The 19,235-nt window shown below is 42.3% G+C and overlaps 1 protein-coding gene across 1 annotated transcript in view; it reads right to left on the bottom strand.

The window, feature by feature from the left end:
- vps35l (VPS35 endosomal protein sorting factor like) overlaps nt 1-18,017 on the bottom strand; it is a 113,066-nt gene extending 95,049 nt beyond the window's left edge. Inside the window, exons 1-6 of the mRNA XM_073060560.1 lie at nt 17,979-18,017; nt 6,860-6,959; nt 6,198-6,380; nt 3,819-3,941; nt 3,029-3,053; nt 2,854-2,930 (exon numbers count right to left, since the gene is read on the bottom strand). Of these exons, the coding sequence (XP_072916661.1) occupies nt 2,854-2,930; nt 3,029-3,053; nt 3,819-3,941; nt 6,198-6,380; nt 6,860-6,959; nt 17,979-17,995 (525 nt within the window). The 5' untranslated portion in view covers nt 17,996-18,017. The remainder of the gene's footprint in view (nt 1-2,853; nt 2,931-3,028; nt 3,054-3,818; nt 3,942-6,197; nt 6,381-6,859; nt 6,960-17,978) is intronic.
- Nucleotides 18,018-19,235: the final 1,218 nt, after the last annotated feature.

Raw genomic sequence — 19,235 nt, 5'->3', positions numbered from 1 at the left:
GGAACCGCCAATGCTACTGGCCCGGAGCACGGTCAGCATGAAGACCCGATGCTACTGGCCCAGAGCGCGGCCGGCGGGAACCGCCAATGCTACTGGCCCGGAGCATGGCCGGTGGGAACCGCCAATGCTACTGGCCCAGAGCACGGCCGGTGGGAACCGCCAATGCTACTGGCCCAGAGCACGGCCGGTGGGAACCGCCAATGCTACTGGCCCGGAGCACGGTCAGCATGAAGACCCGATGCTACTGGCCCGGAGCGCGGCCGGCGGGAAGACCCGATGCTACTGCCCTGGAGCGCGGCCGGTGGGAAGACCCAATGCTACTGGCCCAGAGCACGGCCGGTGGGAACCGCCAATGCTACTGGCCCGGAGCACGGCCGGTGGGAACTGCCAATGCTACTGGCCCGGAGCACGGCCGGTGGGAACCGCCAATGCTACTGGCCCAGAGCGCGGCCGGTGGGAACCGCCAATGCTACTGGCCCGGAGCGCGGCCGGCGGGAAGACCCGATGCTACTGGCCCGGAGCACGGCCGGCGGGAAGACCCGATGCTACTGTCCTGGAGCGCGGCCGGTGGGAACCGCCAATGCTACTGGCCCGGAGCGCGGCCGGCGTGAAGACCCAATGCTACTGGCCCAGAGCGCGGCCGGCGGGAAGACCCGATGCTACTGGCCCGGAGCGCGGCCGGTGGGAACCGCCAATGCTACTGGCCCGGAGCACGGCCGGCGGGAAGACCCGATGCTACTGGCCCGGAGCGCGGCCGGTGGGAACCGCCAATGCTACTGGCCCAGAGCACGGCCGGTGGGAACCGCCAATACTACTGGCCCGGAGCACGGTCAGCATGAAGACCCGATGCTACTGGCCCAGAGCGCGGCCGGCGGGAACCGCCAATGCTACTGGCCCGGAGCACGGCCGGCGGGAACCGCCAATGCTACTGGCCCAGAGCACGGCCGGTGGGAACCGCCAAAGCTACTGGCCCAGAGGACGGCCGGTGGGAACCGCCAATGCTACTGGCCCAGAGCACGGCCGGTGGGAACCGCCAATGCTACTGGCCCAGAGCACGGCCGGTGGGAACCGCCAATGCTACTGGCCCGGAGCACGGTCAGCATGAAGACCCGATGCTACTGGCCCGGAGCGCGGCCGGCGGGAAGACCCAATGCTACTGGCCCGGAGCGCGGCCGGTGGGAAGACCCAATGCTACTGGCCCGGAGCGCGGCCGGTGGGAAGACCCGATGCTACTGGCCCGGAGCGCGGCCGGCGGGAAGACCCGATGCTACTGGCCCGGAGCACGGCCGGCGTGAAGACCCGATGCTACTGGCCCGGAGCGCGGCCGGTGGGAAGACCCGATGCTACTGGCCCGGAGCGCAGCTGATGGGAACCGCCAATGCTACTGGCCCAGAGCACGGCCGGTGGGAACCGCCAATGCTACTGGCCCGGAGCGCGGCCGGCGTGAAGACCCGATGCTACTGGCCCGGAGCGCAGCTGGTGGGAACCGCCAATGCTACTGGCCCGGAGCGCGGCCGGCGTGAAGACCCGATGCTACTGGCCCGGAGCGCAGCTGGTGGGAACCGCCAATGCTACTGGCCCGGAGCGCGGCCGGCGTGAAGACCCGATGCTACTGGCCCGGAGCGCAGCTGGTGGGAACCGCCAATGCTACTGGCCCGGAGCGCGGCCGGCGGGAACCGCCAATGCTACTGGCCCAGAGCGCAGCCGGTGGGAACTGCCAATGCTACTGGCTCGGAGCGCAGCCGGCGTGAAGACCCGATGCTACTGGCCCGGAGCACGGCCAGTGGGAACCACCAATGCTACTGGCCCAGAGTGCGGCCAGCAGGAAGTGCCAATGCTGCTGTCCTCAGATGGGCGCCTCCTCTGAACCTGTTAGCACACCGAATGTTCGTGGGGAATCTGGTGCTAAAATATTCGCAGACGACCTAATTCGAGCTCAAGGTTTCCTAAGTATCAGAGCAGCTACCTCGCTGCAATCTGCTGAAACAAACTTTTGTCGGTCGATAGATTCTACAAGGGGGGCGGGCACGGGTCTCTTGCTCTCCTCGCTTGGTTGGTCGCTCTGTCCGGACTGCAACTGCCGTGGCCCTGGCAAGGGGACCTCCGGCCCTGACCTTGTCCTCTCACCCCACCCATGACCAGCCGCACCTGGCCAGGGCATCTGGCGGTGGGCGGGCAGAGGATGGAGTTCAGGCCTGGAGGCTGTCTAATGCGGCAATGAAGCCCTCAAAACTACTTCGGTACCGTGAGTCCAAGCACCCTGCATTTAAAGACGGACCTGTTAAGTTTTTTCCGCGGAAAAAATGTGAGCAGGGCGAGACAGCAGCTAAGTGCCAAGAGCCGCGAAGGTCGTGTTTAACACACCCCCCACCCCCATCGGCTGGTCCGGAAGAATATTGTCAATATTAAACTGGTCCATGGTGCAAAAAAGGGTGGGTACCCCTGGTGTTTATGCATTATTTCTACTTCCGGGTGGCAGGGTTTTACTTCCGGTCTTTTCTGCCCCAGTGCGCATGAGTGTAACTAATCAATTTGGAGTCGATCTTGCCTTTCATTAAGGCCGAGGTAGTGGATCTTGGGCTTAAAAAGGTTGGTGACCACTATCACAGAGTCTCCACTGAGCCGAGAAACTCTGGTAAAAAGGATAAAAATATTTAAAATCTATAAATGCAAAGGACAACAGTTTTGAAATGGACAAACTAAAAGGTCAAAATATAAACCTTCAATCATTATTCTCGTTGATTACTTATTGCTAGTATTTACCAACTGCTGAAGACAACAAGAACTCTTACTTGCTTCTATCCTATTGAAACAATTCTGAAAAGGTTGTCTCCAATGAAGAGTATTATTTACCTCCTCTAGGTCATCCAATTCTTCTAACCGTGTCCTCACTTTTTCAGAGACAGCTGATCCAGGACTTGTGGCTTTACCTACAAGATGCAACAAAATCAATTTAAGATAAACATTGAAAATCTCAAATGCAGCTTTAACAATTAAACATTTCAATAAATATACTCCTGCCACTCACCCTTTTCAGATCCCATAAATAAATTCTGTAAATGAAAAAACAAGATATATAAAAAGCAGAATCTTTTCTAAAATATGACAATACAGTTGCACTGTAGAAAACAAAGCAAAAGCAATAGTGAATTCTTTAGGTTTCTGGAAATCTGAACTTAAAACATTGAATGGACAATGAAATGTGAGAGTAATGTTTGCAAAAGCTGCACAAAATTTGTTCTTGTAATGTTGACTTTCTCAGTCACACTGGGGAAAATTGTTGAACTAAGAAATTACCAACTGCCATGGGTCTTTTACAAATATCAATCTTTCACAGCTTCTTTCTTTTCTGTAAAGGCTCATGAAATGCTACTGATAAAAGAGCGCACAAAACTTTGAAGAAAAACAAATACCAATTAGAAAAACAACTCATTGGATCCATGTTCCTTCACTACTTACATTCCTAACTCACTTACGTGGGAATATCTGAATTGGTGTACAACAGGGGTCCCAAACCTTTTTTAATGTCGTGGGCTCCTACTATTAACTGAAGGGTCTGCAGACCCTAGGCTGTGAATCCCTGGTGTACAATAAGTGTTTACATTAAATCTTAAAAGTTATGATTATGCCTACAAAAACAAGGCCATACATTTTGCACTGTAAAATTATAATTATATGATGCAAATATGTAAAACATGTATGATTATATTATTTTGTAAATTGTTTCATCATTTAAATGTAATGCATTAGTAGACTTTGAGGCAGCAATAAAGGATTAAGCCAAATGTTAATATAGAAAACAGAAAGTTGTCCCTTACTATGGACAGCTTCTCTGTGGTTGTGTATCGAGCAAGTATATGACTGCGCTTCGCAGACCATGGTTCAAAGTCGATCCCCACTCCTGTATCTTCTTCTTTGTCACGCTGCTTTTTACCAGGATCCTACGTAACATAATGAAAAAGATCAGCAGCAAAACAAGAATAGGGCAGGCTACTCACAATGCAGGTAGAAAGATAATCCACTTCTTAGAAGTGTGGTCTTTGATGAAACGTTAATTTGAATTAATAAAAGTAAATGTACCTTTAATACCATTAATTATAAAACTATTTTCTAACACTAGTCAATTTTGAAAAAGAACTCAGATTAGTAATCTATTTACTAAAGCACATTTTGGATATGCAAAGCAAAAATGATTAAGGTGCTGAAAATTTGGAATGTGACGCAGACAAGTGCGAGATGTTACACTTCAGTAGGACCAGCCATGGTAGGTCTTACACAGTGAATGGTAGAGCACTGAGAAATGCGATAGAACAAAAGGATTTGGGAATACAGGTCCATAATTTATTGACAATAGTTTCACAGGTAGATAGGGTCATAAAGAAAGCTTCTGGCACATTGGCCTTCATAAATCAATGTATTGAATACAGGAGATGGGACATTATGTTGAAGTTGTATAAGACATTGGTGAGGCCTAATTTGTAGTATTGTGTGCAGTTTTGATCACCTTCCTACAGGAAAGATGTAAATAAGGTTGAAAGAGTACAGAGAAAATTTACAAGGGTGTTGCCCAGTCTGGAGGACCTGAGTTATATGGAAAGATTGAATAGGTTAGGATTTTTATTCCTTGGAACGTAGAAGACTGACAGATTTGATAGAGGTATACAAAATTATGAAGGATATAGATAGGGTAAATGCTAGCAGATCTTTTCCACTGAGGTTGTGTGCAACTACAACTACAGGTCATAGGTTAAGGATAAAAGGTGAAAAGTTTAAGGGGAACATGAGAGGAAACTTCTTCACTCAGAACAGAGGGCCGTGAGAGCGTGGAACGAGCTGCCATCACTCCATACCCCTATCATGCATGTGAACTCAATTTCAACATTTAAGAGAAACTTGGATAGGTACATGGATGATAGAGGTATGGAGTGCTATGGTTCTGGTGCAGGCAGTTTAAATGGTTTCAGCATGGACTAGATAGGCAAAAGGGCCTGTTTCTGTGCTGTACTTTTCTATAATTCTATAACAGAAACCGCTGGGACACTCAGCAGATTATGCAACAAATGAGGAAAGATAAAGAGTTACCGTTTCAAGTTTGCCAGAACTGGAAAGGGAAGATAATGGAGGAATACTCTGATAAAGGGAAATCTCTGATGGGGTGTGGCCAAATGAGCCAATGTGACAAGAGTAGCAACTGGAAGCGCCTTATGCCTTTTTAATCAGAGTTATATGTTGTTAATAGAAAGGTTCTCGGATACATGCAACAGGCAGGTATTAGAAAAATTGTAGTAAAGTAACTGAGCCAAAATATATGACAGAGAGAAAGGACCATCAGTTCTAATAGAGACAGAAACAAAAAGCAAGCTTCTTAAAACTGGATTTTTATGTTTATTACAGGAAACTTGCTAATTGCTGCTACTACTTTGCCTCTGAATTCAAAAATAATCTTAATATATAAAATCAGGAACATTTTCCAGGACAAAATACCAAGGTGCAACACTATTTTTAAAATCCTTTAACAACCTATTCACACATTTTACTACATAAAAATAGCAAATAAAGGCGTTGTTACAATCATTTAGTCCTTCCCACGTGGCCTTCAAAACTTGGTAAGTCAGTCTTCCTGAACATGTTTCGCGATTACGGCTAAAAGAAGTTTAGTGACAGACAAAAGCAGCAGAGTTTTATCACAATCAAATTCAAACCATGTTCCAAAATCTACTTTTCACTTTGAAGTTCAGAAAGATTAAACTAGAGGAAAGGAATTTTAACAAAGATGAAGGTCACAAAGGTCTCCCTTAATTTGATTGTAAACAAGGTGGGAGAGTGGAAATTTGATTAGATGAGGACTAACCAAGCAGAAGGGTTGGACTATGGGGGTATAAATACCACCGGACTAGACTTGCCCAGGAATCATCCCTGATAAAGATATTAGAGCTTGTCATTGAAACATCAGTAATAATCAATACCTGTACTCAGCTGGAAGCCCAAGAAGAGTTAATTAATTCAGGAAGATTAGGTCATTGATTACTGACAGCAAAATTACCATTTTACCATTGATCCCAGAACCATTCTTCGTTGGCCAGTAGCTAACCAGTCAAAATAGCAAGAATAAACTGTAAAATTGATAACATTCATGTACTAAAAAAGATGGCATTTTTTGTAAGATATATTTGTACAGACATAACTTATAAAAATACCGTGTTTTTTCCTGTCATCATTGATGCAGCTGTGAGGGGATCTGCTGTTGCAGCAAACAGTGACAAAGGGTCACTGCCATCCAGCACGCTACTCAAAGGGTCCACTACTGAGCTAGACGATGAAGAAGAGGTAGATGAAGTACTTCCTTTACGAGCAAACTTTTTTGTCTTTGATTCAGTGACCTACAAAGAATCACCAAAAATATTACTGCTCTATATGAACCATCCTTAATAATCCCTGCAGTTTCCTCACCAGAACTGGCACAAGTGTATTTACAGATTCATGACATAACTAAAAGCAAATTAGGAAGAACTGAACTTGTAGAAATTTACTGAATATTTCAGAATCACTGAAAGTGGAAAAATGAGTGAATATGCTCTGCTTGCTTACACATTTATCATACTCTCTTAGGCACAATTAAATTTAAAAGTATAATCCTTAGATACTTTGCTTACAATGTCATGTACAAAATGAGAACATGAATTTCAACCGAGATAATATTAAAGAAAGAATTAGAGGCCAACATCACAAACAAACTTCATGCTAGCATTTCTAAGTATACTCGTATTGTCTATCTTTTATTCAATCATTCATTAATAAATTTGCTTTAACATTTAGGGATAAATTAAAATATTAGAACAGATGTCATTGAGGAACATACAGTAATAGGTTTCAGAGGATGAAAATCACCGAATTCCAAAGGTATAGCCTCGAGGCTGCATGCTTCCAATTCTGCTTTGTAATTCCGCTCTCTGGAATGCCTTTAAAGTAAAATATAAAATTAGAAATACAATTTTCAACTTTCATTTAATTCCAGCTTTAGTAATCCTTCTAGTACTCTTACCAGAATTTTTCCTCTAAACCATATCAAATTCACTTCATGTTAAAAAAAGAGAATCCTTTTCTCATCAGTCTTCAAACAAGCTAGAATTCAAGTCGCTTAATGTCGATTTACCAGACAGTTGTTTGGCATTATCAGATAAATGCAAGGACTAGATAATATACCACAATGAAATGTTCTTTTAAAGGTACTTAAATAGCAAGGATTAAAAACAACACAACTGCTGTATTTGCAATAAAAATCTAACTGAGGACCAGAAACTTGGTCTCATTTATAAATGGATGAATTTAATAGTTGCTAAGTGAATTAACTAACTAAAAAAGATAGTTTATAAATAATGCAGAAGTAAAATCATTCCAGCCACGTTAATAACTAGTTAAACCCAAGTAAGGCATTGTACAAAATGATTGAAATTTGTATTTAGATCAAATCCAGATGATTAAATGAGAAGGCACTTTATCAGCAATTATATTTAACCATGTCTGAAACTACCATTGCTGTCAAGGAAAGAGAAATGTGAATTATATACCAGAATGATAAACCAAAATTTTTGGCACTAATCACTGCCTAGATTTTGTGTCAGAGGCAAACATCGTATACTCACTTTTCTTTTAAACTCACAGATGCTCCATCTTTCTGTGGGCTTTTGCACTGCAAGTTGTTTTAGTAAACATTTCACATCAAATCTGGAAATTAAATGAAAAAGGCAACCTGGCTGCCTTCTGAACAAAGTTGAACAATTTTTATTGAGATTTAGAATACTTAATTTCAAAGTATTCCAAACTTTCTCTGTACTTTTCAAAGTAAATTTTAAACCTAACCCTTTGACTGCCTTATTCAGTATTGTTGAGGGAAAAGATATTATTTTGGAGACATCTGATTTGCACATTTTGACTTTTATTTTTCTTATAGCTAGGAGGGCGCTCTTGCTAAAATGGAAGTATGTCGTTCCGCCTACTCACGCTCAATGGTTACGTGATGCTTAAATTTAGAGACGATCTGTTGTTCAATTTCTGAATCTAGCCAAAACTTTCAAACATTGTGGGGACCATTTTTGAACTATTTTCAAAACCTTTGATTTGCTGTTAAAGTACAGATGTTGGCCAATAACATATTTCACTATATGATAAGGAATTTTTCCCTTTTTTCTTTCTTTACCAAACAGCTTCGATCTTGGTAACAGGCTTAGATTCTTTTTTTTGTATAATAAATTTATCACATTTCAATATTAGGATTTAATTAAATTTACATGAATATAGGGTAATGAGATTGCAAGTGTGATTCAAATATAATGTATTTGGTATTATTTTATCTTTTTTTGACATATCTCTTCTTGTAATCAGTATTCTTCTATGTAGAAATTAATAAAAATATTGAAAAAGAAAGAATACTCTTAAGAGATCAATTAGGAGAGCAAAGAGAGGATAGAAGGCTAAGGAAAATCCCAAAAGGTTCTATAGCCATATTAAAAGGTGGCTAGGGAGAGAGTGGGCCCTCTTCGGGATCAGCAAAGTAACCTACGCCTTGACCAGCAGGACATAAGTGGGATTTTTAATCAATATTTCTCTTAGCTGCTTACTGAAGAAAAATATCATGCCTGCATAAAGATAAGGGAAACAAGTGGAGATGCTTTAAGAACATTCATATTATCAACCTTACAGCATTAAGGTTGATAAATCCACAGTGCCTGGCTAAGTACATCCTTAGACTTTGTGTGAGGCTAGACTGGAAACTGCGAAGGCCCTTGTGGAGATATGCATTGCATCACTTGCCGGTAATGAAATTCCCAAAGACTAGAAGGTTGTTCATTGTTTAAAAAGGGTAGCAAGGACAAGCCATGGAACCACAGGCTTGTCAGCCTGACGTCAGTTTTGGGGAAGTTGCTGGATAGAATTCTGAGGCACAGGATTTACCAGCATTTAAAAAGACAAAGTCTCATTAGTAGTTGGCATAGCTCTGTGTGTGACAAACCTTTTAGAGTTTTTTATAGAAGTAAGCAAAAAAGGTAGATGAAGGTAGGGCAATGGATATTGTCTATTTGTATTTTAGCAAGGCCTTGGAGGTTGGCGGAAAGCGACGAGGAGTCGAGCGGTTCGATGGTTGAGTTCCAACGACGTGCACTACACTGACTGAATAAGTTTTGGCGCCTTTTATTTTATTTTATTTTCCTTCATATATACTGTATTGTTAGTAACCTTTTAATTCTAGTAAAATCTTTAAAGTATATTCTGTAACGGTATCTGGTGTGAGTTTGATATTGTGTGTGTGTGTGCGTCGCTGCATTAACTTGTTTTCCACAGCACCTGCGTATACGGGAGGTGGGGTTGGAGAGTGGCTGGAGTTCTTCCCCTAGACATGTACCAGCCTGTTTGTTGAGCTTTGATAATAAATGAACTTTGAAATCTTTGAAACCGACAACGATGACAGCAGAGCAGCAATGGCTGAAATTTCTGGAAGCAATTCAGAAGATACAAGGATACATACATCCCAAAGAGGAAGAAACATTCTAAAGTCAGGATGACACAACAGTAGCTGACAAGAGAAGTCAAAGCCAACATAAAAACTAGAGAGGGCATGTAATAGAGCAAAATATATATGGGAAGTTAGAAGGTTGGAAAGCTTTTAAAAACTAACAGAAAGCAACTAAAAAAAATCATTAAGAAGGTAAAGATGGAATATGAAAGTAAGCTAGCAATAATATAAGATACCAAAAATTTCTTCAGATACATAAAGTGTAAAAGAGAGGAAAGAGGGGATATCAGACTCCTGGAAAACGATGCTAGAGAGGTACCAATGGGGGGGGGGGGGTTGGAAATAGCAGATGAACTGAATAAGTATTTTGCATTAATCTTCACTGTGGAAGACTCTAGCAGTATGACAGAAGTTCAAGGGTATCAGCGGATACAAGAGTGTGAAGTTGCCATTATCTTGGAGAAGGTTCTTGGGAAGCTCTCTAGCATCGTTTTCCTGAGACGCACCAGAAGACACGCTAGCGATCCCGTAATAGCGGGCAGCCATTTGAAGGAAGCCACGTGCGTTCGGTTCCCTTGCCTGGAAGCCGGTGGCGGGTACCACGGAAACGATTGTCTTGAACTAACAACGGGGAACCAACTCCCCTGACTCAACGGATTGGCCTCATCAAAAGACCCGGGCAAGTTTCTTTTCTCACAAATCTCTCTCCCTCCAACAAGTGAAAACCCAGCGGTCCCCAAAACCCAGAAGCCTGCAGTAACTGAGTGACTTTTATATTTCCAACGGACAATATATTACCCCCTAGACAAACGATAGAGCTACTTCTTATTGATGATTATTACTATACCCATGCTTTAGATTGAGTATTGACGACGTATATTATCTGAAAGTTTGCATTAACCTTATTTTTGTGCCCCCTTTATAAATAAAAACTTTTAAAAATAGTACCATCAGACTTCAACGGACCTCTCTATCTTTGCTGGTAAGTGACCCAGTTATGGGGTACATAACATAGGACACTAGGAAATGTAGTGGAACAGAAGAATTTAGGAGTACAGTTGACTCTCATTATCTGCGAGTTCTGCATGTGCGAATTCAACCAGCCACGAATCGAGAAAACCCGGAAGTGCTCTTCCAGCACTTGTTGTTCGAGCATGTACAGACTTTTTTTTCTTGTCATTATTCCCTAAACAATGCAGTAAAACAACTAGTTTACGTAGCATTTACATTGTATTAGGTATTATAATCTAGAGACGATTTAAAATATACTGGAGGATGTGTGTGGGTAATTGTGAATTGGGATCGGAAAAAATTGGAAGTTCTCTTACTTAGTAAGTCAGAACAGGTACATCCGGTATTATTTAGCGTCAGTTAGTCAAACGTTTGTCTTAGTATATATTTTACCTTTCTATGCATATAAAACACTTAAGAACGTATGTTTCAGCGCCGGGCTCGGGAAGTTCCCGAGTTTGATCCAGTGACAAACCATTTCCGAGCGCGCTCTCCTTCCAAGCTGGTTGATGTAGAGGATGAAAAACCCAAAACCCGATAATTAAACCACTGCGTTGCTTAGTAATAATCGTAGCTTTCATCGGGGCAGGGCCTTTCTCATTTTATCCTTTGAAATTGTTCCAATTGTTGACCGACTGTAGCCTAACGCTTTTCCAATGACCGATGGCATTTCACCTCTTTCCGATCGCTTTATTATTTGCACTTTATTTTCAATCGCGATCATGATTATTTTCGTGAACAGAAACACTGCGGATTCAGAGTTCTGCCGCCAGGTCCTAATGTCCACCGCACTGAGACAGGTTAAATAAGGTCTGGGGTTCCACTGGGTCCTAAGGTGCACCGCATTTAGACAGGTTGAATAAGGGACTTGAGCATCCACATTTTTTGGTATCCGCAAGGGGTCCCGGAACCAATCCCTCGTGGATAAGGAGGGCCGACTGTATAGGTGAATAGTTCCTTGAAAGTGGCATCACAGAGTAGTGAAAAGGGCATTTAATACACTGGCCTTTATCAGTCAGGGTGGTGGCAGCTATAGGACCTGGGATAAATCACTGGTGAACTTGGGAGTATTAAACACAGTTTTGGTTACCCTGTTACAAGATGTGGTTAAACTGGAAAGAGTGCAGTAAAGATGTACAGGAATGAGAAGCAACACCATAAAAATGCTATGAATTATGAGAGACAGAGATAAGGTCAAATATAACAGTCACTTTACCAGGTCAGGAGAGACCAAAACCAGGAAGCATAGATTCAGGGTGAGAGGGGAAAGATTTAAAAGGGACCTTGGGGCCAACTATTTCCAAGTAGAGGGTAGTGAGTATATGGAATGAGCTGTGGTTGGCATGAACCATAATTTTACTTGGATAAGTATTTGGAGGGTAGGACAGAGCAGGGATCCCCAATCTGGGGTCCACAGACGCCTTGCTCAATGGTATTGGTCCACAGGATAGAAAAAAATGGGAGCCTCATTCTTAGAGGGATATAGAGTGAATGCAGGTAAGTGGGTCTAGCTGGGTAGGGACTATGGTGAGCGTGACTTGTTGGGCTGAGTGGCCTATATCTCTGGTGCATTGCTTTACGACTGTGTCAGATCTGTAACAAACTGAAGGATGGATCTACTTTTACTAGATTTTTCATGGTGGAAAGGTTGTGCAGCATTAATTAAGACACACACCACTGAACCATTCACCTTCACCCTTTTTCTTTGTGACAATTTAAGCATTTGTTGTTGTTGTTGTTGTTGTTGTTGTTACTTTCTCTGCCTTGTTGTGCATTGGGTGGCAAACTAGCAATTTCTTTAGCATTGCTAGCTCGATGCTCAACCCAGCACAGATGGAAAGCATGCAAGCAACCGACCGGATCTGAACCCTGGACAACTTGCCTTGAAGTCCAGCGCAGATGCCACTACACCAACAGCCAGTAGAATTTAAGCATTAGCAACAAGTAACCAACATTGTCTGAACTTCTAATCAACACTATGAGACAGGAAAACCTTTCATTTGGCCATTCACTGTGGTGGTAGGCTCACGGCTCCACAAAATGGAAAAATTCACCTTTCACCACAATTCCATATGAAGGATTTTGATCCAACTGTCCATTTCCTTCCATGGATGCTGCATGACCCATTGATTTCCTCTCATGCTTTATATATTGTTCCAGATTCCAGCATCTACAGTCCCTTGCATCTCCAGCATGTCATAAAACTCAAACAAGAGAAAATCTGCAAATCTTAGAAATCCCAGCAACACACACAAAATGCTGCAGGAACTCAGCAGGCCCGGCAGTTCTGGCCTGCTGAGTTCCTCCAGCATTTTGTGTATGTCATAAAACTCATCTACTTTCACAAGAATTGCCTGAGGAAAACTGATAAGAATGTCCTAGATACTGTGGCTAGAGGGGGCTATTACAAGCATGAATGTTCCACATGATACAGCTTGCTCATCTTATCAGGATGTCAGATAAACAGCTGCCAAAGAAGATTTTCTACAGTGAGTCAGAAAAGCAGAACTACTCTCAGGAAGGTTAGAAGCAGCAATACAAGGATATCATCCTGTTAATCCTCAAGTATTGCATCACTGAATTGAGTCTTGGGATGTCTTGTTCAATGCACATACGGTGCCACAAGCAGTCAAATAACAAATTGTCCTAATCTGCCATTCATCAGTTCACAGAAACCAAGCCAAGAGTGATACTATAGTCATCTATCAACTCAAAAGGATGAATAACTAGTCTGGATAAGTATTGCAAATTCAACTATGAATGTGCACACTGAGTATATCACAATCAGAATCAGCTTTATTATCACCAGCATTTGTCATGAAATTTGTTAACTTAGCAGCAGCAGTTCAATTCAATACATAATATAGAAGAAAAAAAATAAATAAGTATATCAATTACAGTATACATATATTCAATAGATTAAAATTATACAATAAACAGAAATAATATATATTTAAAAAGTGAGGTAATGTTCAAGGGTTCAATGTCCATTTAGGAATCGGATGGCAGACAGGAAGAAGCTATTCCTGAATTGCTGAGTGTGTCCCTTCAGGCTTCCATAGCTCCTACCTGATGGTACCAATGAAAAAGGGCATGCCCTTGGTGCTGAAGGTCCTTAATAATGGAAGCTGCCTTTCTGAGACACTGCTCCCTGAAGATGTCCTGGGAACTTTGTAGGCTAGTACCCAAGATGGAGCCAACTAAAGTTACAACCCTCTGCAGCTTCTTTCAGTCCTGTGCAGTAGCCCTCCCCCACCCCCATACAAGAGAGTGCTGCAGCCTGTCGGAGTGCTCTCCATGGTACATCTATAGAAGTTTTTGAGCCACTATCTTGCCACTTGAGCCACTTCTTTATAACTGCATTGATATTTTGGGACCAGGTTAGATCCTCAGAGATCTTGACACACAGGAACTTGAAACTGCTCACTTCCTCCACCTCTGATCCCTCTATGAGGATTGGTGAGTATTCCTTCATCTTACCCTTCCTGAAGTCCACAATCAGCTCTTTCATCTTCCTGATGTTGAGTGCCAGGTTGTTGCTGCGGCACCACTCCACTCCTCGGTATATCTCGCCCTCTCGTCAGTTGAATATCATTCCATACGAGTAGACACCAACTTCCAGAACTCTTCATTTAATGGCACACTGAGGAAGTCACAGTCTGACTGCACTGTTTTTAACTGAGGCTGAAAAGAGCCTCATTTACTTTCATTGCAAAATCCAGATGACTTCAACTTAAAGCCAGTATCAGAAGCAACCTTTATAATTGTTACCAAATAACCACAACAAAATTACTGTAATTTGCCTCCTTTGAATCTGTAACTGAATTGCCAGCTACTACAAGTTCAAGTTTACAAATTAATAATTAAAAGTTGTTTAGTTATCCACCATGATCAAAAAGCAATTGGGGATAATCCGTTAACATTTCCCCAATTAGCAAACATTGACCCAACAGCTTCTCACCACAATAATGGGTCTTATTTAATATGATCTGTCACAGTGAAGATTTCATTCATGGCAACAAAACAACAGTGAAGAGCAGGGAAACAGGAAACTATGATTCAAACACATCTGTGAAAACCACTAACATTTAAGACTTTTCCATAACATTAACAGAAGGAAGTCTGTGAAAAAAAAAACAAGTTTTTACAACAGAAATAAATACTCTGGAGCACTTGCAATCTTCTATCAGCAGTGGCTTCTCGATGAATGACTTTAAATTTCAGCTTATCAAAACAGGCACTGTTGCTTTGATTAACTACATTCTTAAGTGAGAGATGTGCAACTTCTTTTCTTACCATACCTGACAATTGGTATTTCCCCACTCCACCAAAACCAGGGTTTACTTTCCCAATATCATGATTCAATAGAAATGTAACCTCCTTCATTAAGTGGAGGAAGATCTGTGCTAATACCATGAAACAATATTAAAATGAAAAGAAGGGGCAATGAAGGTGATTAATGAAAATTGTCAGAATCATCAACTCTTCCATAAGAAGAGCCAAACAGGGTGGACAGGTGGATAGGTAAGTAATTTGTAAAGTGGTGCTTTCTTTCAGTTTCTTAAACAGGGCCTCTGTGAGTTTCCAAAGCAATGGGTTTGAAGTTCTCAAAATCATTTTTAATATTCTTTTTCCACTTTGAGCAGTCATGAGATTACTTGGAGGAAGATGAGCTGTTGCATTTCTTCACAGAGTCTGAAACAAATCCTTGAGTCTTTTCTTTTACTTGCTGGTAATCTCTTCCCATTACAGAACTCAGAATAGTGTCATCTCACACGCGGTGTCAAAAACACAAATGATGTGGCAAATGACTGGGAAAGGACTTTGGCAAAGGGTTGCTTATTCCTCCAGTGAAATTGGAGGATTTTGCAGAGACAGCAGAAGTAGGCTTCACCCCCACCATTCCACATCTTAAGATGCCTACTGCGTTTAGACATTCTGAAGGGCAGATATCATTATAGCTTTAGACCATGTCTGAAGTTTTCAGATACATTTTCCTTGATCTACCAAACAGCCATTAAGCTGATGCTGCCCCTTCACAGAAAGATGGCTTGAAACATATAGAAAAAGTGCTTAACATTTTCTAGGATCTTGCCATGAATTTTATTTTCAAAGGGATAGGTGGTGCATTGGGAGCAAGTTGGTAAAGGAATTTCAGACCATAAGATATAGGAGCAGGATTTGACCATTTGGCCCATCAAGTCTGCTCCACCATCTCATCATGACTGATCCATTTCCCTCCCAGCCCCAATCTCCTGCCTTCTCCCTGTATCCCTTAATGCCCTGACCCAATCAAGAAACTATCAACCTCTGCCTTACATATACGGAAAGACTTGGCCTCCACAGCCACCTGTGGTAACAAATTCCACAGATTCACCATGAAGAAATTCCTCCTCATCTCCATTCTAAATATGCGTCCCTCTAATCTGGTCTTAGATTCCCCACCATAGTAAACATCCTCTCTGCATCCACTCTATTGAGGCGTTTCAACATTTGATAGGTTTTAATGAGATATCCTGCTTATACTTCTGAATTCCAATGAGTACAGGCCCAGAGCCATCAAACACTCCACATACAGTATGATAAACTTTTCAATCCCAGAATGATTGACATGAACCTCTTTTGAACCCGCTTCAGTATCAGCAACCCCTTTCTGCCTTTTGCACTGTAGATGTTGAGTATAAGGGCCATCTTCATTTATGCTTCATATGCATAACAATGATGCTTTGGAACTCAGCTTCCAAGCAGGTGCAAACACAAGTGCTCCCAGCAGCTCTGGCAGTGACATTACCTCAATTTCTATTAGTAGTAAAGATTATTAGTTTCACTTCTGTATGAAATTTGCTGCAGATGAAGAGCAACAATGGGTCAAGAAATATTAAGCAGCGTGGAAAAGACAGAGCTTTATTTGGTACTGATCTTCAGTGAGACCTGAATGCTGATCTGCTGTAATAATTCAAGAACTCAGATGCTCTGACAATGATTTGCGGCACAAAATAAGACATGACTTGCGGGTATGGCTAGTTTACAGAAAGAAAAAAGCAGTTGGACAGTCACAGCATCTACACAGAGTGAGCTTCAGTGTCAAGAATGTACTAGTCTGCATCTTAACTCCCCCTTGCAACTTTACAACTCTACAAACACTGACTCATAACCTAAAGCCTATGATCATCAATGCATATACCTCAACCTTGGAAGCTTCAAAGGAAGCAAAGGTGGGCTTCCAATAAAACCTTGGATAAAGTCTCAACTGCTCTCACAGACATTTTAAGAGTAACTAAAGATAATCCTGAATAAAGGGAATGCAAAAGGTTCAGCAACTCACTGATAGCCATGGCATGCACAAGCTCTTCAGCACTGTAAAAGCCATCTATAATCCAAACATCCAAAACCCACCACAATGAGAACCAAGAGAGAGGCTGAAATCATCAAAAACAAAATAGCAATCAACTCACGCTGGGAGGATCAAATTGAAGCCTCTCTCAACTGCAACTGTGTCTTTGTTTGGTAGATCAAGGATTTCGATTTTATACCCTTGACTCCATTCCACAGCAACAGATTTGGGTCAGTTATCACCATTCCTGACTGACAAGAAAACACTGTCCCAACTAAAATTAACAACGCCTCAGAGCTGATGATATCCCTACAAAAAAAATCCTAAAACTCGGTGGTAAAGAGTTTCAGTCATTAATCTACAATCTCAACCAAAGCACAGAGACTATCTTCAAGTCAGGATGCAAGTCATAATCACAGAGATGTACAACACAGAAAGAGGCCCTTCAGCCCACCATATCAGACAATGGTACACATGGAAGATACTCCTTGCTGTCTGCCAAAAGGAAAGGACATCAAAGACCTTCACAAGTCCTTTCAAAAGTTGGGTTAATTACTCTGGATACTCCATCTATCCAGATGCATCCTGAAGATGATTTTCACTGATGGAAAAATGCAGAAAGCAGCATCATCCGCTGCCCGTAATCGATTTTTGGCCTCACCAATGCCTATCCTCCATCAGTTGAGAGGAACAGTGGAACAACTTCCTCCGACTCTGCTGTCTACAGAAAGTCAGCTCCATCTTACATCTGAAAAATATTTCTCCTCCTCAAAACAAAACATTCAAGACACAACTCTGCCTGATCTCTTCAATGATGACAGTACTATTCCAGGATTTCCTGTTTTAAAATTTGTTTTAGCATTCTTTCTCCGTATAATAGGTACAGAATAGGGGGGAGGCAATTGAGCAACTGATCAGATAAACCTGATCAGTCAAACCTGATCAGTCAGGACCTGTTCACTTAACAAAGCTCTTCATCGATTTTGAGATCACAGTCATGAATTTTAAGAGACGCACAAAATTTTATAGTTTAAGGGCGTCGAAAATTTCCCCAAACGTAACCATTTATAACAAAACACAAAATCCGGTGGAAAGTTTCAATCAGCTGTAAAGGATTCTTACCACTGCACGGAAGCCATCTTCCAGGTCACGTGCTCCACACCGCACGCACCCTCCAATGAACTCTTTTGTCATGACGTCGATGGGAGCGCCATATTTGTGCGGGGCAATGACCCAATCAACAGCTGCCCCGCACTTCTTAGAGTTGCTAGAGATGTGTGCGCAACAATGGAGTAAATTTGTGACAGATCTGAAGAACAAATGTAAACCAAAAGAGTTAGTCCTACTGTTGTTGGAGGAATTCTTCTGCTTATACAAAAGGCGTATATGTTGAGTATTTTTAAATACTTGAATTTCTGTAATACTGTATAGCGTTAGAGTTAACACGAGGAAATCTGTTGATGCTGGAAATTCAAACAGCAACACACACAAAATGCTGGTGGAACACAGCAGGCCAGGCAGCTTCTATAGGAAGAAGCACTGTCGACGTTTCGGGCCGAGACCCTTCGTCAGGACTAATTTATTTTACAGGCTGCCCATTAGGAACAGCAGTGCACCATTTAACTTCGTCTAGTCCTGACTAAGGGTCTCGGCCCGATACGTCGACAGCGCTTCTCCCTATCGATGCTGCCTGGCCTGCTGTGTTCTACCAGCATTTTGTGTGTATAGCTTTAGAGTTCTTAGGTTCCCGAACATTCTTGGTATCTTCTCCATGATCGTCATAAATAGCAGGGCATACATGACATGCATGGGGTAATATGCCCAATAGTGCGATTTCTTAACTCTGTGTTTATATCCTGAATTGAATTCAGTGATTTCAAAATGTGATTTTAAACGCAACAAATATACCTCCTTTTCAAATTTCCAGAGCAATTAATAAAGCAACTAATACAAACAAGCTGGATGAACTCAGCAGGTCGGGCAGCTGAGTTCATCCAGCTAGTTTGTACGTGTTGATTTGACCACAGCATCTGCAGTGTACTTTGTGTTTAATAAAGCAACTAAATGCATTACTAAGCCCTTTAAGAAAACTTTCTTATATAATATTAATAATAATAATCAATATTGAGAATGTGAGATGAAGAGTCCTTGAAAGTGAGTCCATAGGTTATAGGAACAGGTCAGTGATGGGGCAAGTGAGGTTGAATAAAGTTATCCCCTTTGATTCAAAAGCCTGATGGCTGAGGGGAATAACTGTTCCTGACCCTGATGGTGTTTACTTTCTTTCTGATGGCAGCAGCGAGAAGTGAACATAACCTAGGTGGTGGGGGCCCTTGATGATGGATGCTGCTTTCCTGCAAAGATGCCCCTTCTGCTCAG

Source organism: Hemitrygon akajei, chromosome 11, assembly GCF_048418815.1.
Source record: "Hemitrygon akajei chromosome 11, sHemAka1.3, whole genome shotgun sequence".
Lineage (NCBI taxonomy): Eukaryota > Metazoa > Chordata > Chondrichthyes > Myliobatiformes > Dasyatidae > Hemitrygon > Hemitrygon akajei.
This window is presented reverse-complemented; position numbering and strand designations above follow the sequence as displayed.